The sequence below is a fragment of the Pelodiscus sinensis genome, chromosome 24 (genome assembly GCF_052426305.1).
Source record: "Pelodiscus sinensis isolate ZL-2025 chromosome 24, ASM5242630v1, whole genome shotgun sequence".
NCBI classification, from domain to species: Eukaryota; Metazoa; Chordata; order Testudines; family Trionychidae; genus Pelodiscus; species Pelodiscus sinensis.
This window is the reverse complement of record NC_143075.1, coordinates 17,576,646-17,600,869: the sequence shown is the minus strand read 5'-3', so window position 1 is coordinate 17,600,869 and position 24,224 is coordinate 17,576,646. Positions and strand designations below refer to the sequence as shown.

Here is a 24,224-nt window from a genome sequence, read left to right as displayed (position 1 = left end):
TACTTTCAGTAGCGATTTAGATCATGGCATATAGAGTGCAGTTATAAAGTTTGCGGATGATATTAGCCTGGGAGAGGCTGCAAGTGCTTTCTTTGGAGGATAGGGATAAAATCAAAATGATGTGGACAAACTGGAGAAATAGTCTGAAATAAGATTAAATTTAATAAAGATAAATGCAAAGTACTCCATTTAGGAAGGAATGACCAAATCAGCTGCACAAAATGACTGTCTATTCAGGTGCACTGGCAGAAAGGGACCTGGGCTCATAGTGAATTACAAGTTAAATAGGAAGTATCAGAGGGGTAGCTGTGTTAGTCTGGATCTGCAAAAGTGACAAGGAGTCCTGTAGCACCTTATAGACTAACAGATTTATTGGAGGATAAGCTTTCGTGGGCAAAGACCCACTTCGTCAGATGCATGTAGTGGAAATATCTAGAGGCAGGTATAAATATGCAGGCCAGAATCAGGGAGGATGAGGCCCACTTCTAGCAGCTGATCTGGAGGTGTGAATACCAAGAAAGGAGAAGCTGCTTTTGTAGTTAGCTAGCCATTCACAGTCTTTGATTACATGAGCTGATGATGTCAAACTTACAGATGAACTGTAGCTCAGCAGTTTCTCTTTAAAGCCTGGTCTTGACTTTTTTTTGCTGCAGGATGGCTACCTGTAGATCATCTATTGTGTGTCTAGAGAGACTGAAGTGTTCTCCTACAGGTTTTTGTATATTGCCATTCCTAATATCTGATTTGTGTCTATTTATTTTACGTAGGGACTGTCCGGTTTGGCCGATGTATATAGCAGAGGGGCATTATTGGCATATGATGGCATATATTACATTGGTAGATGTGCAGGTGAATGCACCAGTGATGGTGTGGCTGATCTGATTAGGTCCTGTGATGGTGTAGATATATTGGCAGAGTTAAGTATGAGTTAACAGTGTGAGATTTTCAAAAAAAATAAAAAGGAAACTTTTCGGAATGTATTAGCAGGAGTGTTGTAAGTAAAACATGAAAAGTAATTCTGATGTACTCTGTGCTATACTCCACTGTACTCAACTGGAGTTCTGAGCACCACATTTTAGGAAAGATGTGAACAAATTGGAGCAGCTCCAAAGGAGAGCAACAAAAATAATTAAAGGTCTAGAAACATGACCTATGAGGAAAGATTGAAAAATTAGGTTTGTTTAGTCAGGCAAAGAGAAGGCTGGAGGGGACATAACAGTTTTCTAATGCATAAAAGGTTGTTACAAGGAGGAGGGAGAAAAATTATTCTTGTTAACCGGTGAGGATTGCGCTACAATGTAATTGTTTCTTATAACAGAGGTTTAGATTCGACATTAAGAAAAAACTTTCTCTCCGTTTACTTATGCACTGAAATAAATTGCCTATGGAAGTTGTAGACTCTCCATCATTTGAGATGCAGGTTAGACAATCACCTGTCAGGAATGATCAGATAATACATAGGCCTGCCATGGGTACAGTAGTCAGAACAAAATGACCTCTAAATCCCAGTCCTACTATTCTGACATCTAATTAGTGATCTGAGAGATCTATAGATCTCTGCAAATCCATTAATATCTGCAGCTCATGTTTGCAGATACAAATTTTGTATCTAGAACCCTGCAAATTTGCCAATATCCGCTTTACCGATTCAAGCTTTATCTGGACTTGGGCATTCTTAGATTTATAAGAAGCTAAGCAGTGCATACTGACACTTTTGAGTCTGAAGTGGTAAAGGTGCAGGCTTCTTCATTCAACAGCATGCCATACCTGTTGATTATTATTGCTAAAGAAGGCATTGATCCACTCTGAGCAGGTGTTGAGGTGCTGTGTTACAAGTCACTATAACAAAAGGGGAGTTTGGGAACTATCAAGAAGGATCAGTAAAACAAAGCTAGAATAATACATCCTTTTTTTTTTATAAGGTATAGGCAAAGAGCCTAGTCAGGAAAAATTAGGGATGGAAGATAGCAAGTTTTGTTCTAAGAAGTGCCTTGATTCCAGCTGCATGTTTGTTTATTCCTTATATTTCTGTACTTAGTAACATTAACATTTAAATGATCCTGACTAGCTTTTAAGTTAACACCTCACACCTCTTTGAGAAAATTAGACGGTTAAGGATGGGTCATGCTTTTGTTGCTATTGTTTGTTAGCTGGAGGCTATTTTCTGGGTGGCTAGATTAACAGTGCACTAAGCCATCATTTGTGTATTAATGGCAATTTCCCATCATTTTAAAAAGAGGGTGGCATCAAAAAGTGAGGCAGCCAGGTTTTCTTTTTTCTTTTCTTTTTATGTGGACTTCCTTGGAGTTCCCCTTGCAGCATTCTTTTTAAACCAGGTACAAATCAGTTCTTAAAAAAGTAGGATTGTTATACTGGCCTGAGTGGATGGGGTGTAGTGTGTTGGAAACTTTTATTTTTTTGTCAGGGAGCAGGAACAACCATGTTGCCTGAGACACAGTTGAAAACCATTTCAGATTGGGGATAGATGTGTATGAAAGACATGTGGAAGGGAAAGGGTTTAAAAGAAAATGACTGGTATTCTGGATTTGTTTAGGATGTTAATCAAGTTATGTATTTGGTTAGATCTAAGGATGTGAAAGGTTAACCCGTTAACTGGTTGGGGCTGGAGCAGCTCCCCACTTGCTATGAACAGGGGCTGCTTCAGAGCTACAGAGAGCCCGCTAAGAAAGGGGTTGCTCTCATCTGAAGCAGCCCCTGTCTGAGGCTGGCCCTGGGCTCCCTGTTGACAGTGAGCCCAGACACCCTGCAGTCAGGGGTTGCTCCAGTGCAGGGCTGAGAGCCGGCAGCCTGTCCCTGTTTGGGTCGGGCATTGTAGCCTTGCAGGCTGGGGCTCCTGCAGCTGGGCTGGAGCAGTCCCCAGCTCAGATCCCGCTGTAGTCAGATAACTGGTTATACGTTACGTTAATTGATTAACTGGGATTTTACATCCCTCGTTAGGTCTACATTACGCTTTCTAATACTTTTGTAATTAAGGCCTTGTCTTCATTGGAAAAAAAAAAAGTGTGTTGTTAACGTAAGGGAAAAGCCTGGTGAAAACAAGGCATTTTGTAGGTTTCACACAAATTATCTGGTCATGTAAAAGCTTATGAGGGCTTTACTTGAACACTCCAGCTCATGTGAAAACAACAAACTGCCTTGTCTTCACCAGGAGTTTCTCAAATTAGCTACATGTTGGTGTTTGCATAAGTGGCGACTTCACTGTTTCAGATCATTTTGGCACCCTGCCTGCCAAAATGTATTGGTGTATGTAGTCATAAGAGGGTGTTGGATTGGCAGACATGGAAATCAGAGTCCTCTATCTGCAAAACTGAGTACATCTTGAGTAACAGTACTGTCGTGCTCATGTGCGCTCAGTTCTGACCTTGTAGAATTTTATCACGTTACTTGAGGCAGGACATCAAGGAAAAAACATTTCGTGTTGCATGACATGTTTATGGTCTAGCCATGGAACAAATGTCTGTCTTTCTAAAATGGGCCCTTGGTGCTGTTTGCTACAACACACAAACCAAAGTGTTCCTGTTTAACTGTGCTTTTCTTTCTTCATGGAGAAAGTATTAAAATTGCCATATGATGACAAGATGAACTTTTAACTGGTACCATATATGAATCTTTCTTTGTATGGCTTTACTTAAGAAAACAAACAGGAATTGCTATTATTAACACAGGAATTGTTATTGACTAACACAGATGGTGGACTCCTTTCATCAGAGGAGGTAAATGTGAGGAGAGAACAAATAAGCCTAATTTACGCAGAAAAATTATTATTGTGATAGTTGAAAGTATGGAATGGGCAACAATTTTTCCCAAGAAAACTGTGGTGAAAGACCAGGCATTTCATTAATAATTTACAATTTACCTTGCTCAGATTGGCTCACCAACCATCACAGCCAAGCTAACTAATTTGTCATTCAAGGTCAGTTCTTGACAACTCTTTCAGGACCTGTCACATTTTTCCATTGGGGCTGAAAATCTAAAGCCAACAGAAAATCTGCTTGCTCAACCCCATATTTCATGAGACTTAAATCCTTATGGTAACTCTTCTAATATCAAAATGAACGGTTGCCAATGAACTGTGTACTCTGTTTTGTGTCCAAATAGCCAAGTCACAAGAACAGTCATGGGATTTAATTTTCATGTATATGATGAAATCATCTTGTTGAGACAATGCAAGATGCTCTGAACAGTTTGCATTTCTTAGCAAGAAAGGAGAAGCTGTGGTCCAGTAATCATGTAGCTAGGAAAACAACTTTCAAAAACATTGCAGAGGTAAGTAAAGCCCTGTGCGGATACAGAATTGGTATCCACATTTGCATTGGCAGATATGATCTACAAATATTTGCAGATTTGCAGGGTTCTAGACACAGAATTTGTATTGGCGCCTGCATCTGTATCCACAAAAATGAGGCATGGATATCTACATCCATGGATATATAGTGGCTATTTGCAGATTTGCAGGGCTCTAGACATAAATGTAGTGCCTTGCATGCCTCACTATTCTAGACATAAATAGAAGGGAAAAAATTGGGTTATTGTGTCAGGCAGATCATTTTGAAAATACCTTTTCCTGATTGTCCTGTTTGGCAAGCACACCCAACAGTTCTCCATTGTTGTGTGCAACTGCACAACTGACCTTGCTGGCTACATGCTCTGAGTTGTGCTCCGGCTTGGAGTAGATAGGAGATATTGGATCTCCTGGGACTGTAGAGAGAAGAGGCTGTGCAAGCACTGCTACAGCCCAAAAGCACAGGTAGCTGTCATTCTGAATCTGTTGGGTCTAGTCATTGAATCTTTCCTTGGCGCTTTCAGGGTGACCAGCATATAACTTCATGAGCAAGGAGTAGGCTAGGTCTGCCATGTCCACTGTTGACATTCCAACATCACCAGTGGCAATCTGCTGGTTGCTACCTCACCGGCTATAATATAGATCCACTTAAAAACCACGTTTTAAAAGGTATTTAAAGGTCGTCTTAACTTGCTACAAAATGTAAAGTCCTACGAGCACAAGCATATTTCTGGATCTCGTGGCAGGAGCATTTGCCTTGAAGGTTTTCACATATCTCTGCAAAAGGATAATTTTATATCTAAATAACATTCCAATGAGTTTTCCAAAAGGTTACACTTAGGTCACTGGCATTTAACTACTTGTTTTTGGAGATGTTTCACAATAAAGTTAATCATCTGTAGCAGTTTTGTTTTGACTTTGCTATATTAGGCATAGATGTGGTTTCTTATTTACTGTCCCTTTAGAACTTTTCAAATTGAATATTGACAAAAAAGGTTCATGTGCTTTCTCGTCATTTTCTGATAAAACATATAAAGTTTATAACACTAGCTAAAAGCATGAGAGTTTGTGCTTATAAATGAGAACCCTGATTTGTGCTAGCAAACATACATTTGACCAGAGTACAAGTTGGCTCTGTATTGTTGAATATGTTTTGATTGCAATGACTAATTTACTTTATATGCAATAAAGCTCAGTTTGGTTTACATATAAAGCAAAGTTGAGTTAGTACATTTGGCTGGGGAAAAATAGGTTGACCAATTTTGCTTTCTGTGTAAAAAGACAGTGTAACCGTCTTATAAAACATCTTTTTATAAGATTCAGCTGTGCTTTTGTTCAGCTCCATGGCAAAACTCTGTTGGCTTTGATAGGAGCAAGATTGGATCTTACGTCATTTAGCATTTCAAAGGAGAAAAACTGGATGACTTCTGTAAATGTTTATTTTAAAAGTGCCCAGATACTGAAACACTTAACAAAATCAAATATAAGTTGTAGAAATATGTACAATTGATGCAAGTTATCGTACTATTAACATTTTCCTCTAGTTCCAAACCATTACAATAATACTTTTCTTAAAACTTCCCACCACTGATGCAAATCCACTGATGGGTGCAACGACAGAAGCTCTAGTATGGAATAGGTAGTGACGTTTTAACTGCTGTGGGCTAAATAATATTTTATAATGCAAGTGGCTGGCCTTACACTAATGCTACTTCCAGTGGACTATAATAGTGAGGCAATCTTCAGCAAAATACTAATGCAAACAAGGCATTTCTAAATATAAGACAGTGATCATGGAATTAGACTGTAGATGCATGTCTTCATACCACAAAGATGTCTCTCTTCATGCTGCCATGTAGGTATGACATTCAGGTATTAAGAACTAGATACATTGTTATCTTTAATACTATAATAATTTGTAAAGTAAAGCAATAAAAAGGAGTTACATAAATCAGTGTTTAAAAACTAAACACAGAGTTTGTTGCAACAAATCTTGATAATTTAGAATTCGTTCCTTTATTTCTTAAATTTTTTCCAATTGTTTTTCTTAATGTAGTTTGCTGGGACTTTATCAGATGGTTTGGGAAAGACGATGGATAACCGACATCAAACTGAACGAGAGTACATTCGATACCATGGTGCAACCAGTGGAGAACATTTCATAGCTGGGATCCATGGACTTGCTCATGGTAATTTGAGCATCTGTAGATTACATTATTGTAACATCAGTTGCTTTTTTTGTCATTGTGGTTCCAAAATGATAGGATTCAGAAAAAAAACGCTGTTCAATTTACACCACTCCACGCTGGCTAGTTAAATGTGGCTGAAGGTGATAGAGTAATTGGTGGCTTTCATTTTAATTTGATCGTGTTTTTAATTTTGGCAAATGCACCTAGATTTGAGAATAGGTCTTATTTAATTGTTCTACTGGAAATCGAAATTAAATTAAATTTTGGAAAGAGAGCAACAACATTTCTAATTTCCATATAAGTTAATAAATATACTTACAGTCAGTCTCTTTGTGAGTGACAAATAATAAGATAATATTCAGACAGTGGTAAAAATGAATGAATAAGTGTTATGTTTTTAGCTTCCCCTGCTTGAACTCAATTTCCCATGGACCTCAGGTTTTTTGCACAACTCGGGACTTAGACTGTCTATATTCAAAGTTGTATCTGTTCAACTTTCAGTTGTCTTAAAAAAACTGTTTATTTAAACTGGCACAGAAGACAATTTGATTGAGGTTAATGTCAGTATAGTTTGAGTCGATTCTCTGCTGAATTACACTTAATCAATGTAAGCCAGGTTTAAATCATTTGAATATTCACACTGTATTTTGTATCAGTTTAATTAAGTTTGTTTAAAATTGCACCTTCAGTAAACTGGTGCAATTTCAGATGCAGTTTGTATGATTACCAAAAAGTCTTGTACTTAGGGAAATTTACTCATTCCCCAATATTAGAATAAAATAGTTTTCTAGTTAGTTGAAGCCCCATCACTTGAGATAAATAATGACCCAAAAATGGGAAAGGTTAATTTCTGTAAGTTGTTTTCATATCTTAACTCTTGTAGTTAACTAAAGTGCAGGGATAAAAAAAGTTTTCAATAAAGTTCTAAATGGATCACATTTGGTTATTCCAGTTATAGAACATTTGTGTGTTCTAAAATAAGGTACAAATGATGTTGCAAATAACACGTGAAATCTGAAATATGATTAGGGTTAATGAAAAGTCACAAGCATTCATCATGCTATTTTATCAGTAAATTGGCTTCTTGATCTTGAATCTTTTTTGTTTTTAATGTTTCCAAATTTCCATTTCTTCAAAGAAGCAGTTAACTATTAAATTCTGTCTGTTGAATTTATAGTTTTCCCAAATTCTCGACTGTATCCCAAAGTTACCTAAATGAAATGATTAAATTTAGCATATCCTATGTTCTTCTCAACTCCAGAACTCATGCACCAACAATACTGTTCATACCTTCAACATCACTGTTTACTGTCTTCCGGCTATGGTGTAAAATCCTTGGGTCTGCACATCCTAAACTCTAAACTCTGGTCATCTGAAGAAGTGGGCTGTGCCCACGAAAGCTCATGATACCATCTACATGTTTTGTTAGTCTATAAAGTGCTACCAGACCATTTGTTGTTTTTTCCTATACAGACTATCTTGGCTACCCCCTGAAGCTACAGAAGAATAGTTATTTGTTGGACATTAACATTTTTCAAGAATGACGTGCCTGTCCCATTCATCCTTTTTTGTATTTCCAACTGAACATTGTATTTTTCATTTCCTGTCTTAAGCTGTAGTGTAATATTTTGTACTCTACTAAATCCTTGTCGCAGTTTGGAGGTAGTTTCACTTAAAAAGTAGACAGGAATGTGTAGCTTTGGGATACAATGTTTTGTGCAAATATAAGACTACTATGAGATTAATAACAAAACATCTATTCGTCATTGAAATTTTTAATGGGCTGTGTTTAGTGGATAGTATGTTTTCCTTCTATCAAGAACTTTCAGCAGAAGTAAATCATTTAACATTGTTAGCTGTAATAACATCCTGTTTTCTTTTTAGTGACAAAACTGTTGGCCCACTTAGAGTTTTTGTTATCTTTGTTAGGTATCATTGGTGGATTAACAAGTGTAATCACCTCGACAGTAGAAGGTGTCAAAACTGAAGGAGGAGTCAGTGGTTTCATATCAGGCCTTGGGAAAGGGCTGGTTGGCACAGTAACCAAACCAATGGCTGGCGCTCTAGATTTTGCTTCTGAGACGGCGCAGGCAGTGAGAGACACTGCAACTCTTAGTGGCCCCAGGTGAGTGAACACTTACATTCTAATCAATAAAATGTCTTCAAAACCATATTGCAGTGCCTTCTGCAATTTTAGAATTGATTAGTTTCTGAGCCTAAAGGAACTGTAATTTTGTAAAACCAGTTGTGTATTATTAGTTATACCTCAAGTTAATTTAAATTTGGCCTTGTGAACTAGTAAAATTGGTACAGAAAAGCTACAGTGTAAAATAGAAGATTCCAATTACTACATTATTTGAATAAATCAGGGGAAGAAACTTAAATATAATAAGAAATTGCCACCTTTGGCATCCAGATAGAGAATGAGACTAAACATTTTTTTTTAAGCCTTCCATTAAAAATGTATAGGAAAACAGGACTTTCACACAAGTTGAAAAGTTAGACATCCTTTCAATTTTTCTTTTGAGAAATCAGTTTTTACTAAGAATATGTATGTATATTTGCGCATTTGCAGATGTTACTCCTGGGGGGAATTCTGTGCCAAAAAATTAAAAATTCCGTGCAAAATATTTTAAAATTTTACAGTAGGCATATTTTATTTGTCAAAAGAATACTATATAATCAAACCAGTTTCAATTGTTTTGGTACTTTATTTCAAAGTATCTGTTAACAAGTATGTCTGTAACAATAGACACAAGAAAAATCATTCTGCCAGAGAATTTAAGAAACCTCAGACACAACCCAGTTCCTATTTCTCTGTTACACTGTTGCCGGGCACTTCAGTCTGGGCTTGTCACATGTGCCATGTCTTGGGGGAAAACTCTGACCCTTTGGTCTCAGACATCAGCAGCCATGGAGGCCAACCATGGGGTATCACCCCAGCCCAGATACCTGCAGCCGCTAACTCCAGAGCCCAGACACGGACAACCCCCAGCCCAGATACCCTCAACCCAAGAGCCCAGCTACATCTCCCCTAGCTTCTCTTTGCATATCAGTATTCTTCATTCTCCCCTTCTACCAGCAATTCTGTCTGCCATCAGCCATGCTCTCCATTCCTACTTTCTTCCCTAATCCAGGGACTCAGAGTGCACCCTGATTCCCCTCTGCTCCAAACCAGGGACTCTGTGCCTCACAATGTCTTACCCTACTGCCAAAGCAAGGGTTCTATGTTTGTGTGCCCTCCATTCTTTTCGCCTCCATTCCAAGATTCTCCCTTTACTCCAGGGGTGGCCAACCAGTTAGAGATGAAGAGCCAAAATAGCTGTGGATAGAGTGCGAAGAGCCACGTATTATATATTTATTTTTATATATCAATCGATAGATAGATAGATAGATTACACAAAATGTAGTGATAAAAATAACATTACAGGACATTTCGGATAAAAACCAATAAAAAAGTCTCTAATCACTTAAAAAAATTCACAGCCAGGCTATAGATCTTCAGAGAACTTGACAAGGAACAAACATCAAATTAAAAAAAAAAAACTTTAAAAATACAGTAATATTCTCACACTAAAAAAAAAAAGCACCCCCACCATGTATTTAAAATTTAACACTACTGCTCTATTATGTCCTGTGAGTTTTTTAAAATTAAACTGAACTGAAAAGTAAATTAGCACAATTTGAAGTGCCTGTTTCACTCCAGCTTCTTGATCTCTGGTATGGGTTCCTTTTTTTTTTTTTTTTTTCCCCTTACAAAGATTATGGCTTTTTTTTTTTAAGTTCTAAAAATTTAGGTCTGACCCAGACTGCAAATATGAGAGGTTCAAAAACAATAAGGGAGAGACTCATATCTCAGAATAATTGCTTCAGGCTGGCAAACAATAGCCTTTGAATTTTCTTTAAAGAAACAGTGTAAACCAGGTATATGCTGATTCTTTTTTTTGCCCTGGAATTTAAATATGACATCTGTGTTGGCTGCCTTATTCTGCATCCATGAAGGCTTTGAATTTAAGGTGCTTCAGCCTCCCACTCTAACCCAATCCCCCTCCTTTCCCCCAGAGTCAGGCACTCCTGGCCCCCCACTCTAACCCAATGCCCTATACCAGAGCCAGGCACCCCCATTCCTCCCCCCCGCTCTAACCCAATGCCCTTGCTCTCCCCCAGAGCCAGGTATCTTCCTCCCTCCCCCTCCAATCCCTCCTCGGCTCTAACCCAATATCTGGGTCCCGGAGTCGCCGCCACACGCTTCTCCCTCCAGGCACTTGGGCGCGTGCGCATGGCGGCCAACCTTGAGCATTCTGGGCATGCGGCTCAGAACTACCAAGAGCTGTATTTCTTTAAGTAAAGAGTCGCGGGTTGGCCACCCCTGCTACTCCTTTGGCAGGGGCTGTGCATGCCCTCTGTTGTGCAGACACTAGGCCTTTCTCTGTGTGTTCTGTGGCTTGTATGTTAAGTTATATTAAACATGTTTAAGATAAATGAAATGTTGTTAAACCGATAAAAAATAAGCACGGCAAACCAAACGAGGAAAAGGGGAAAGAGCAGGAGAGTTCGAATGGACTGGAGCTAAGACAATAAACATTTTATTTCTGGTGGTTGTGGCATTCAGTTTCTTTGTGTTAATATTGTGCTGGGTTATTGTAGACCTTAGGAACTCGGTCTGTTGTGCAATATCCTGCACAACAAAAGGGTTAAAATCCAGGAATATTTATATTGGGATTTTTTTTTTCAGAATTTTTTTAGTCTTTCCATTTGTTTTTTACATTTCCTGTGTTTTATTATGCCACACTCAGAATCCTGATGTCTGCCATCACTATTTCAGTAAGGAACAATAAGCTTGATGAAGTGTGAGATAGATGCAGGAAATTCATAAGAATGCAAAACTAGACTTATTTTATTCTGAAAATAGGAAATGTTCCAAATGCACCAGCCTTTTCAACTGCCAATGAGTGAAATATAAATATAAAGAGAATTGACGTTAAGACTCAATTCAGTTAGCCCACCTTTTGTTGATAATGGCGAATATCGGTATAATAAGGTCGACATTTTACCTGCACCTGATGTAATAATAAATTCAAGCTATGATTAAATGAGTATGTTTGAGGGGATTGGAGCAGCTATATTTATATTCACTTGGGACTTTGTTCCATTTGAACAATTGAAATGTCAAGGATCATAAGTTTGGATAAGTAAAGAGGGTTTTAAAGAAAAGACATATGGAGTATGGTTGAAATCTTGGAATAAAGTATCTATCATGTAGAAGGTTAGGAAACATGAATGCAAAATAACTGATGTTATCCTAAATAGTTTCATTTAAAAACACTCTGGTTATACTGTACTTTTTTTTTAAAGAAATTATTTTAAAGATTACACTGTTTTATTAGACTGTGTGTATCATGGTGCTCCCATTCATAAAATGAGTGTATTAAATTGAAGTAAAAACTGCATTCATGAATTTCTAACCTATTTACAGTATTACCAGTTGCATGACAGATTTGAAACTCAATAGCAAGTAAGAAAAGAGCAAGTTTTATCTGCCTGCCATATGCCTGTGTAGTGCAGTGCCCTCCTAGTGATGGCTGTTGACTGAGGACATTTCTATGAGTTGAACCAGAGCTAAACTGCCCTTGAATTTGGAATAACTTTTGTTTGCCATGAACCGAGGGCACTATGAGGTGATGTTCATTTTCATACAATTTTCAATCCTTGACAAATTAAAGAAAAAATATTCTTATTCTAGTTGCATAGTAAATAAGGCAACTAAATATAGTTCAGGACAAAAATGTGTCCAGTACATAGAAATCTTATACTGTTGCAACTATCTAGTGAAATCCTTTGACCTATAAAACCTTTCTTAAAGAGAAAAAATATTTCTAATAATTAATTTAGGAATCCTCTTTACATAGGTGTGGTTGTACTTGTTTTTCACCAAAAGATTTTAATTACAGATGTATAGATCTTACAAATTAAGAGGAATCCCACACCCCACTTTCTCTCTGATTCTTATATAATTACACAACTGAATTGTCCTTTGGACAGAGCCAATTTTGGTTGGCTATGTTCCTGGAGGTTTCATAACAAGACATAATTTTTAATTAAATATTAATCTTGAATTCCTGAAGATTCCCGGAGAATCCTAGAGGGTTGGCAACTTTACCTTTGGAGGATAGGAACAAGAACAATAAAGGATCTGGACTTGTTTTGACTGTTGTGTACCAATATCCCCCTCCCCCTCCCCCCCCGTTGCATCTGCATTAACTGTTCAGCTATGTGTACTTTGGAATCAAAATGACATTGTGTTCTAAACTGAAAATGCTGGCTCTGGTTGCATTTTCTGCCATTCATGTGCTGTGTGAAGTAGACTGTTCTAAGTTAAGAAGTATACAGAAATAAAAATGCTCAAGATGATCTTATTAGTGTTGTTTAATCTTGCAAGGTATGAATTCAAGTAAGTTTACTGTCCTGGTGTGTGATTGATGCTATTCCTGTGCTGAGATCCCATTCTGTTGTCAGATACAGAGAAGAGAGCACACACGGCCAGATACTTAGAAAAATCCACTACTAAGTGGTGGAATCTCAGTAACTGATACTTAAGTGTATAAGGTGAATTGCTCTTATGGCTAAAGGAACATTTTTAACACTTCGATCTATTGTTACCTTTTGTAATGTAGGAGTGGGTAGTTATGTCTTCAGTATGCTTTTAGTGTAGTAGGGAATTTTCTGTCAGGTATGTCTGACAGTAAAGGAGGTTGCAGTTGGTACAAGTGCATGATCAAGAATAAAGCATTCTAATGTTTGTGGTATTGACAGATAAGGGAGCTGAGTTTCAGATTTGTTTGCAGAGCATTGTTATGGGGTAGAATTAATATAGCCCTCTTCTTGTCCAAATTATTGCTACTGGTTATAAAAAGTCATTAGAATTCTTTTTGGACTCCTTGTGCCTCCCTTTTTTGGGTGTCATTCATGAATGCTTTGTGCAACCGAATTCCCATTTGGCAGAAAAGACTACCTCAACTCCAAACATAACCCTAATTTCAAGGCAGATGGGCTTTTGTTTGCAGATTTAAGAGAGAAATTTAAGAATTAAAATTTGCTATAATGGAAATGGCCACCTCCCAGTGGGTACTAGATTATTGGTTTATGATTGCTGCTTATGGCTACAAAATATTCTGAAAACCAACTGAAACTTACTGCAACCCTCATAAGTATAGCTAAGACTCCACTACAGGGGGAAAAAAAAAAGTATTCCAATTGATGTCTTTTTCCTTCTGTTTGGCTGAACTCTGAATACTCTCTAATGCTCAGAAGCCTAAAACAACACATTACTCATTATAGTGCAGCTTATGTAAAGCTTTTACCAGTTCTTGAGAAATTAAAACAAGTATTTTTAATATAGTTATGAAAGTGCAAAATTAATTGTCTATTAGATTGATGGAAAAAGAATACACATTTCTTGGTCATGGAAGATTAATATCATTGCTAGAAATAAGACATACTTTTTTCCTTTTGCCATTTAGGCAATAAATTACCATGACTGATGTAACGGAAACTGCTAGATATCAAGTGTACATGTTGGAAAAATAGAAGACTAGGAAATAAGTATTTTGAAGGCAATTATTTTACATTTCCTTTTCTGTCATTTTGGATATTGCAAATCTTACTTTTTAATGTGTATGTTTATGCGTGCTTAATATAACTTTAAAAAATAAAAGTAGGCATTAAAATCATTAGCCTTACACAAGTCATTAATCCTCAAAAACAGTGGTATACAGGTCCCCTAGGTAAACAGGGTATAATTCTGTTTCACCAGAGTGTCACGCTTCCACCTGAGTTGCGTGCTTATTTTTCAAGTTCCACATTATATGAAATATTCCACACTTTGGTCTGAAGCAGAATGTTTGTTCCACTTGACAGCAAACGAGAAGCCAATTCTTTTTTCCATATGGATGCATTTAAATGTTTAGATGTTTGTATTAGGGAATGTGTTTAACATTTTTAGGTTTGCATTATACTCAAATATAAAATATTTTCTTCTAAAAATTACCTACCTTACTCCAAGATTGAAAATCTCTGTCTTTTCCTGGACACTTTAATGGTGCAAAACTCTAGATGGGAAAGCTCAGAAGCATACTTGCATAGTTCATTCACCCACACATATTAATTTATAATAAACTTCTCTGCTCAGGATTTTAATGTAGACTTTATTGTTGTACATAATTTTTATAACTCTATTTGCACTCTTCTGAGCACATACAGACCCAGTAATCTCAAACTCTGTCTTTTCACACTCCTGTGGCCTTAGGCATGTTACTTAAACTTTGGTCCCAGTTTCCTCGTTTGGAGAATTGGTGTACAATACCTAGATCATCAAGATATAGTGAGGATGAGAAAATGATGCATTATAGTATTGATAGACTATTAGATTGTTGAGTCTGTTAAACATACATGTTGCAGTCACATTGCAATCATATATTTGAACTTTGAGATTATTTTATTATTATTAGGGGGCTGTGCCCCCTCCTTACTATGCTTGCCAACCCCCCTCTCTCTGGGAGTAGGCAACTCCGGCTCTCCCCCTGGCTACCCGGGAGGGTCCAGTCATGCCAGCCCCAGCCCTTTCTCCCACCCCAACCCCAGCCACACCAGCTCCAGCCCTCTCCCCTCCAATCCCCCCTTCCCCCACCCTGCTCACCTGGCCAAGGCCACGCCAGCCCTGGCTCTGCCCCTAGTGGCTGGGGAGGACCAGGCCAAGGCTGCAGCGCACCAGTCCCAGCTCTCCACATGGCTCCTAGAGAGGGCTGGGCTGGCAGTGGGTGGTGCTTGGCTCCAAGGACAGGACCTTGGGTAGAAGGGGCGGGGCTGGAGGCCGGGCTTTACTCTCCCATACCTACTCCTCAGCCTATGGGCGCTGCGATATGATGATGTCACTATGTCATCCTGCAGGAAAAAAAATTATATAGAGAGAGATTATTTTGTAGTTAAGTATTTACACTGTTTTTAAAAGAACTTAGTTTCCTGTCTTTTGGAACATCCAGTCTAGTCTTTTAGATTTCCAGTTGCATAGCCGGCTATCATACACTTTAATTATACTTTTCCCTTTGTCCATGTTAAGAATAATACATTCAGTAGAGCCTGGGGCTGACTGTTATCATGCAAACATTTAGCAGCTCTGTCAAGCCTGCTCATAGCTCAGCCTGACTCTCAAATATTTGGCAGGAAGGGGTTGCCATTTATTGACCTGACAGTCACTAAAGAATGTGTCATCTTCACCACTACTAAATCCAAATAGTTTATTAAAATAAAATGTAGTGTTATATGTGAATTAGCTCGTTAAATAATTTTGCATATAATGTCATACATGGAGCTATGCAAAATTTGGAAGCTATTCGTCAGGTTTGTGTTGTTGCAAGTGTGTGGGAGAACCATAAAATTATGAATGCTAACAAAATATGGCAATGAGAGCTAACCGGGATGGAGACAAATGTAATTAATGAATGTACATTAAGAAGTGAAGTTTTGAAGAATACATTTTGTGGCCTGCATGGTTATAGTACATTCTTTGTGAGAACTGCTTTTAAGGCTGGAATTTCCTGTAGTGATCTTAATGTTGTCTCAACCTACCTCAAAGTCAGTTGTGTGTTGGTAGGTATTTGAGTGTGTCGGGCATTACATTTCCTCTTCTGTTAAAAAATGAGGTGTGATACATCACTGTAAATTACCAAAAGATCTGCACAAAAGGAGATAAATTTGAAGTGTTAAATCTACCAAGTATTAACAGTGGGAGGACATTCCATTTCCGAACCCCTAAAGTAGAGACACTCAGACTGAGGGTCGCAAGCCACGGTATAATGTCTCTTGTGGATCTTTGTAGCACATAGAATCATAGAATACTAGAACTGGAAGGGACCTTGAGAGATCATCAAGTCTCTTGCCCTCACGTCAGGACCAAGTACCAGCTAGATCAACCCTGACAGATATTTGTCTAACCTGCTCTTAAATATCTCCAATGATGGTGATTCCACAACCTTCATGGGCAATTTATTTCAGTGCTTAACCATCTTGACAATTAGGTAGTTTTTTCTAAAGTCGAACCTAAACCTCCCTTGCTGAAATTTAAGCCCACTGCTTCTTGTCCTACCATCAGGGGTTAAGGAGAATAACTCTTCTCCCTCCTCCTTGTAACACACTTTAGGTGCTTGCAAGCTGCAAGACCTCTCTGTCTTCTCTTTTCCAAACACCCAGTTCTTTCAGTCTTCCCTCATAAGCCGTGTTTTCTAGACCTTAAATAATTTTTGTTGCTCTTCTCTGGATCTTCTCCAATTTGTCCCCATCTTTCCTGAAATGTCGTGCCCAGAACTGGACACAGTATTCCAATTGAGGCCTACTCAGTGCAGAGTAGAGGGGAAGAATTACTTCTCATGCCAATGATATTAAAACACAGCATGATTTAATTATTAATAAGTCAGGATGCTTTTACCATGTTATCACCAATTTTAGCTGATATAATAATACTTGGTCAATTATTATATGGTAAATAATTAATTCAGGCTATGGCGACTTGATTAAAATTGACATACTAATTTTGATTCTTGATAGGGATGCTACATTTTGATTAATCAGTTAATCAAGTAGTAGATGGAATTTCCAATGACTACTCCATTAGTCGCTAAAGGGGAGGTGGAGCGCTCACTATCTTGATTGCACCTCTGCCTTTTAAATGTAGTAAGAGCTACCCGCAGCTCTTACTGCATTTCAAAGGCAGAAGCGCAGCAGGGATCTGTGGCGCTTCTGCCTTTGAAGCCGCCTGCCCAGAGGGCTCCTGCTTCATTTCAAAAGCTGCCGGGACCCATCACGAGCGGGAACTGCTTGAGTCCCCATTCGAGTTGTTTCCCCTCTGCGCCTCTGCCTCCCTGCTCCCGCCTACCCCAAATCCCCCACGGAGACAGTGCTGGGAGGAACCAGCTTTTAACATGACTCCCCCAGCACCGGCTCCTGTATCCCCCTTGCTGCCTCTGATATGGAGGCAACAAGGGCGGGGGGGGGGAAGCAACTAGTCAGGTAGTGACTGAACTACCCGATAATCCTCTGCTTATTGGGTAGTTGACTAGTTGCTTACCTCCCTAATTTTTGAACCACTGAGGTCTGAGTATTACAGCTAGGGTTGGCAGGTGTCTGGTATTCACCCGGACAGTCCGGTATTTTCGCCTCCTTTCCGGTAAAAAAAATTCAGAAAATACCAGACACCTAAGATGTCCGGTATTTTCTGACCCTCCCCCCCCCCCCCCCCCCCCCGGTCCAGGAGGTGAAAATGCCGGGCACCTGGCAACCCTACAAACACTCAGCGCCTGGCCTCCCTTTCCCCCCCCCCCCCTCCAGCCCCCAAACCTCATGCTTACCTGGTTCTGCATGGCTGCCAGCAAAAAGATCAAGGGAAAGCAGTGACTCCCCTGGTTCTTAGTGTTCAACCACTCCCTTGTTCCTATCCCTGCACTCACTCTCAAAGGGGACATGCTGTTCATGCTGTTTTATTTTAATATAAATAAAAGTCTTGCTCAACAACTTTGGTCTCCCCTCCCCCCCTTTTTTCCCTTCAACAGAATTTTTTCTCATTTTGGGGGGGAGAGTGTTTGGTATTTTTGTTTCAACTACCTGGCAACCCTAATTACAGCCCTAAAGTAATGCTGGCTGTTTTTGTTCTTCACTGGGGCCATAGTAAGTACCTCAGAGGAATGAGGTACTAGAAGGGCTCTTTATCCTAGCATATAAAATCTAGTGGCTAGAAGTTGAAGCTAAAAAATTCAAACTGGAAATAAGATGCATGTTTTTAATAGTGTGGGTAATTAACCATTGGAACAGTTTACAGTGGAGATGGTAGAGTCTCTCTCTATCACTCAATCTTTAATCAAGTTTGCATGGAATACAAGCTCCAGCTCTAGCAAAAGTTATTGAGTTCCAAACAGAAATTACTGGATGAAGTTCCATGATCATGTTATGCAGGTGGTTAGACTAGCTGATCATAATGGGTCCCTTTAGGCTTTAAAGTCCATTAATCTATGTTGTGACACACCCAACTAGCATAAACTGTGGTTGAAGCATGGAGCCAAACCATGGAGGCTGGGATAAGTGGTGGTTTTATAGCATATGGTGCCAGTTTAAAAATGTTTCATGTACTTTTAACAGGTTGCATTTGAAAAGCCTGACCTCTGGATGAACTTCTTCAGAAGAAAGAAACCCTATAATTGCATAAACTGTCTGAACTTCTGAAGCATAAATTCATTTAATTTGTAAAGAAAAACAAGATATTGTTTTGTTGGAGATAAATTTAACATTAATTTTGTTTTTCTGTAACAAGGAAGGACAGCTGGCTTAATTTTTTTAAAACGTCGGCGCCCTGGGAAGACTTTAAAAGAAAATGTGCCTTGACCATGCAGCATACATTGAATTTATTATCAACTAATGTATGTGATTTGATATTTTACTTCTTGTAAGAACTGCAGTGTCACATACAGCAGTTCTGATTGTTTCCACATTTGTGTTGCATCCTGCCAAAAGGCTGGAAGACTGATGCAAAACAAGAAAACTATCTTGTCATTGAATTGATATATTCAGAAAGCTTTTAATAATATGGCATATGTGCCTGTCGACTTTTGGAGATCCTAATTTGAAACCCCTTTGTATACCATAACCAAATGCAGTACAGGAAATTGCCGTTGTGGTTTTCATGCAGACTTCTGCCAGAGCAGCTTAATTTTGGCCAGAGACTTTTCCTTAGTTATTATGGAACTGTTGTTTTTTAATATCAGCAACATGAGACTGAAAATGGAGAATTTACTTTTTGAAATGTCTTTAGAAGCAAAGATCTTCTTCAAGGGATACCCAGTTCTAACAGATTTGTCCGAATATATTTAGGCAAACTTTATTTGTGGCTAGACTTAATGTATGTAGAAAATTCTCCTGTGCATATGTATTGGCTTCTTAAAAATATATTTCTATCCCAGAAGAGAGTCATGGACTGGTAATTCTCCTTTTGGTAATCTTAAAACCAATGCCCTGTAGGTGTGAAGTAAGATCTTGGTCTTGAGTGACCAAATGATCTTAAAAATGTTTTGTGTGTCTTTGCCTGCTCTGCTACCTCTTTTTATATCAGTGAATAGGATTGTAGCATTCAAGTGAACTAAAAATCAAGAGGCATAGGAGAAGAGAGAGTAGTTATCTCTGATGTTTCAATCTTATTGTTCATCCCTGCAATTTTTCATAGTGCAACAGCAGCAGAACTAAAAGAGTACATGGGAGTAGAAATGGATGGGAGCAGGAAGAGTAATGTGTGTAATGCCTCTTGGTGTATAAAGTCTGTGGGAAAGGGAAGGCTCCTTTAAGTTTCTATCAGGAGTGTCTCCATGTGCCCCTTGTTTTAATCTAAAATTGTCATGAGTGTTTTCACCGGCTTAATTATTAACTCTCAAGAGTTACTGTTCGGAGTATTCACTCACTAGGGCAGGGACGGGGTATCTCAGGACCCTGGATCTGCTCCCCTGGCTCAGCACTGGAGAGCCTGCACTGGATGCCCCAGCCCCCTACCTGCAGTGCTGGAGCACACAAAATCTATTAGCTTGGGCCCCCCAGTGTCTGGTGTGCAAGAGAAATGTGGGGAGTGTCTTTATCCTTCTCAGTCAGGGGCTTCTCACTTTTGTGTGGCCCCTGACTGATTTTTCTGTGGGTTAGTGGCCCTGTTCTAAAAAAGGTTCCCTACCCGTGCTCTAGGGCATTTGTCCCTGAAATAAGTAATTTTGATTGGGATTCTGCCTTTATCCTGACTGAGCCCAGGATAAACTTGTTTACCTCTAAACCAACCAAACTTGTTTCTTCTTAATTATGTCTTTTAATCCTGTGGGAATGTTTCAGTTTTAACATAACTCCAGTTGGAGAATTCTCATGGGGCTGTAGGTCATTATGCTTGAAAATCCTTCCCTGACCTTGGCCTGATTCAAAGCCCATTGAAATCAACTGCAGTTTTCCCCCATTGGTATCAATAGGCTTTAGTTCAGGTCCTTCTACAAGATTTTATCAATCCTCTGCTTTTTTAAACTCCTCCAAAAAGTTCACCTAGAAACTAGATGTGAAACAGATTTATCAGCTAACGCCCAATCTCTTGTGTCAATGAGGAACTGTTGCTTGCATTGTATTCCTGACTGCTTTATCAGTGTAATTTGTAAATGACTCAGTCTATGGGATTTCGTTCCTCTGTGTTCCTTTCAGGTTAACAGACCTTTAAGATACATTTTCTCATAATCAGTCTAACTAGTGACACATACTTCATAGCTTCTATAGAGCCCGCTCATTCACACCAGAGGCTCTGAGCATTCTCCCATTCCACCCTTCACAAGCCTCCATGTGTGCCTCCTTTCCATCCCTCTCTATTTTAGGGATTCTGTGCATCTTTCCCCAATCTCCATACTTTCAGGAATTCTGTCCACCCCATTTCCACTCCCCCACCCATGGCAAGGGCTCTGTGTGCCCTCCTACCCCAGTATTAGATTCCCACAGGCTCTCTCCTGCCAGAGTTCTGCACCCACTCCAGTCCTTCTTTAGCTATCCTCCATTTCTTCCCCTACATGGCAGAGGCTCTGCGCACCATTATTCCCCTCTTCCCCCAGTTCCGCCCCTGTGCCAGGGGCATTATGGATCCTTCTTCCCATATCAGGATCTGCCATTCCCCTTTTCACTCTCAGTGCAAGGGGCTGCATGCAGGTTTCCATTCCCCATTCTTCCAATGCCTCTGTATTCCTCCTTCCCCTCCCCACCATTATCTATGTGAAAAGTAAGTCATTCAGCGTATCAACATGTTATATTCTTTTGATGATGCTCAGGGATATTGCTATGCTGGAATGCATTAATGGAGTCTTCCCCAAATTGTGGGTGCACCTCTCCTAAAGGGGCACAAAGGCTCATTTGGAGGGGCGCAGTGGGACCCGAGACAGTTCCATCAGAGTGTGAAGAGAGCCCCTCCCAGCCCCACTCTGCCCCTTGTTCCACTCCAGACCCAGACTCAGCCTCCATCTCTGCTCCTGGTTGAATCCCCAGCTGCAGATTTGACCCGACCGTGGCCCTGCTCCTGGTCATGGCTCCCCTCCCAGGCCTGACTGCAGCTGTAGCCTCAGCTCCCAAGCATGGCTACTGAGGGGTGCAAGTAAGGGAGAGATAGGAGCAAAATAGTTTAGGAATCACTGCATTAATGGGCACCCATCACCAAACTGATCTGTAGTTGCAGAAATGCTTGAAGCTGTCAGTCATCTTTTCCCTGTTTGGTTTTCAGAGTTCCCCCGCTATCATTATGGCTTTGGTCTTTGATGCCTAAAGCATTCCCTGAAATTTCAGAATTGATCAGAGACAACATTCAAAAGTTAATGCATTAGAGACTTACACTCAATTTGATGACATTCCTGTTTAAGGCCTTAGTGTGCTCAGCATCTTTTCTTTGTGCAAATTTATTTCCATTATTTCTTGTGATACCCTGTTGGGCTGCTCAAAACAATTGATGTCCCTCATTGATATTCACATCTCCACCAGCGTTAGGCTAGATTTTGAGGTTTAAACTCCTCTTCTATGGTCTGCTATACAAACTCCCTCATCGCTTTTATTACTTATCTTTCAATTAACTCTAGTGTAACTTCTCCTTGAATTATAATTAGCATCTCATAAGTACTGTATGAAAACAGACTATCAACTCCCTGATCTTGATGTGCATTGCCTGTGGGAGCAAATCAGGCTTATCCAGAGAGTTATGGTGGAAGATTGTCTTGCCCACTTTACAGATTTCTCCTAGTCAATAAATATCTGTATTTTGGGTTATTTTTCCCTAGATATGGCATAAATTAGATTTCGAAAAGGTGTTAACTCTCTAACCAAGTAGATGAAGTGAATACACAAAATTACATTAACATTTAATTGACTATAAGGATAGCCACAAAGGAGATAACACCGCTGCCCAACATCTGTGTAAGTGGATCAGCCTCGGTATTGAAGTATAATAAGTTAACAAATATTCTTATAGCTGTTGGATGTGGGGCTTGTTCCATAATGGCTAATTTGACTTCAGGGGCATGCCCTAGAATGAGTGAGTTATAGCTGAAATGTATTGAGTTGCAACTTGAAGTGCACTGCATTCTTTTATTAAATATTATTCTTTAGATTTAACTGCAAGATGTGATGGAAAGTCTGTTGCATTCAGCAAGGACTCCTTAGTCCATCCTGGGACAGTGTGGATAACACTCCATGCCAACAGTGGGAAAGTGCCAAGCCCACTCAAGAAACGAAGGTTACTTACTAATAAGTGGAGTTACCTTGAGGTGATTCTCTGCACATTCCTACTACCCACCCTCTTCATCGCTATCTCATAGAAATGTTGTCCAGTAGATCTCCGAGGCTCCAGTGGGAAGGGCTAAGGCAGCTGAGGCACATTCCACACCCAGCTCTGTGCCAGCATTCCTTTTTGATTTTCATCCCTGGCATGCTCAGCACTATTAGGGGTATGAATCAGCTGCCATATGAGGAGAGATTAATAAGACTGGGACTTTTCAGCTTAGAAAAGAGATGACTAAGGGGTGATATGATCGAGATCTATAAAATCATGACTGATGTGGAGAAAATAAATGATTAAAAAGTTATTTACTCCCTCCCATACCACAAGAACTAGGGGTCACCAAATGAAATTAATAGGCAGCAAGCAACAAACAAAAAGAAGGGCTTCTTCACACAGCGCAGTTACCTCGTGGCACTCCCTGCCAGAGGATACTGTGAAGGCCAGGACTTTAACAGGGTTTAAAATAGAACTGGTTAAATTCATGGAGGATCAATCCATTAATGGCTATTAGCCAAGATGGACACAGATGGTGTCCCTAGCTTGTTTGTCAGGGCTGGGATTGGGTGATAGGGGATGAATCACTTGATGGTTACTTGTTCTCTTCATTCTCTATGGAGCATCTGACATTGTCCACTGTCAGAAAACAGGATACCTTGCTAGATGGAGCTTTTGTCTGGCCCATTATGGCTATTTTTATGTTGATCTTTTTATGCATTTCTCCAGTGCATCAGGTAGTTCATTTCTGAGTAATGTATGCCTAAGAAGGTGTTTACTAACTATTTGCATGCATTCTAATAGGAGTAGTTGTAAAAAACTACATAGCCATTAAAGTTGATGGTGGCTTTGTGATTTCATTGAGAATGTACTCGCATTTGGTGACTGATGTCGGTTTTAATCATGTGGAGGAAAAAAGATAATTCTCTTTGGGTACGTCTAGATTACATGCCTCTGCTGACAGAGGCATGTAAAATAGGCTACCCGACATAGTCAGTGAAGCGGGGATTTAAATATCCCCGGCATCATTAAAATAAAAATGGCCGCCGCGCTGTGACGGCTCAGCTGATTGTCGGCACAGCGCACAAATCAAGACGCGGATCGGTCGACAAGGGAAGCCTTTGTCGGCTGCTCCTGTAAACCTTGTTTCACGAGGCATAAGGGAGCGGTAGACAAAGGCTTCCATTGTTGACCGATCCGTGTCTTGACTCATGCGCTGTGCTGACGATCAGCTAATCCGGCATAGCGCGGTGGCCATTTTTATTTTAATGAAGCTGGGGATATTTAAATCCCCTCTTCATTGACTGTCAGGTAGCCTATTTTACATGCCTCTGTTGGCAGAGGCATGTAGTCTAGACATACTCTTTGTGGTTTG

The 24,224-nt window shown here is 39.6% G+C and overlaps 1 protein-coding gene and 1 long non-coding RNA gene across 9 annotated transcripts in view; one reads left to right on the top strand and one right to left on the bottom strand.

Moving 5' to 3' along the window:
- VPS13D (vacuolar protein sorting 13 homolog D) overlaps positions 1-24,224 on the top strand; it is a 224,840-nt gene that overhangs the window by 167,111 nt on the left and 33,505 nt on the right. For 7 of the 8 annotated variants that reach the window (XM_089773059.1, XM_075906826.2, XM_089773062.1 and 4 more), the window contains 2 exons: positions 6,360-6,492; positions 8,422-8,617. In XM_089773059.1, the coding sequence (XP_089629185.1) occupies positions 6,360-6,492; positions 8,422-8,617 (329 nt within the window). Of the gene's footprint in view, positions 1-6,359; positions 6,493-8,421; positions 8,618-18,675; positions 23,492-24,224 lie in introns of those variants that run through there. The other variant, XM_089773064.1, reaches the window with a different exon arrangement.
- On the bottom strand, positions 14,651-17,992 carry LOC142819450 (uncharacterized). Its single transcript, XR_012897369.2, has 4 exons — positions 17,892-17,992; positions 16,117-16,222; positions 15,188-15,432; positions 14,651-14,854 (listed from the first exon to the last, which is right to left on the bottom strand). It is a non-coding gene; the product is annotated as an uncharacterized LOC142819450 (long non-coding RNA).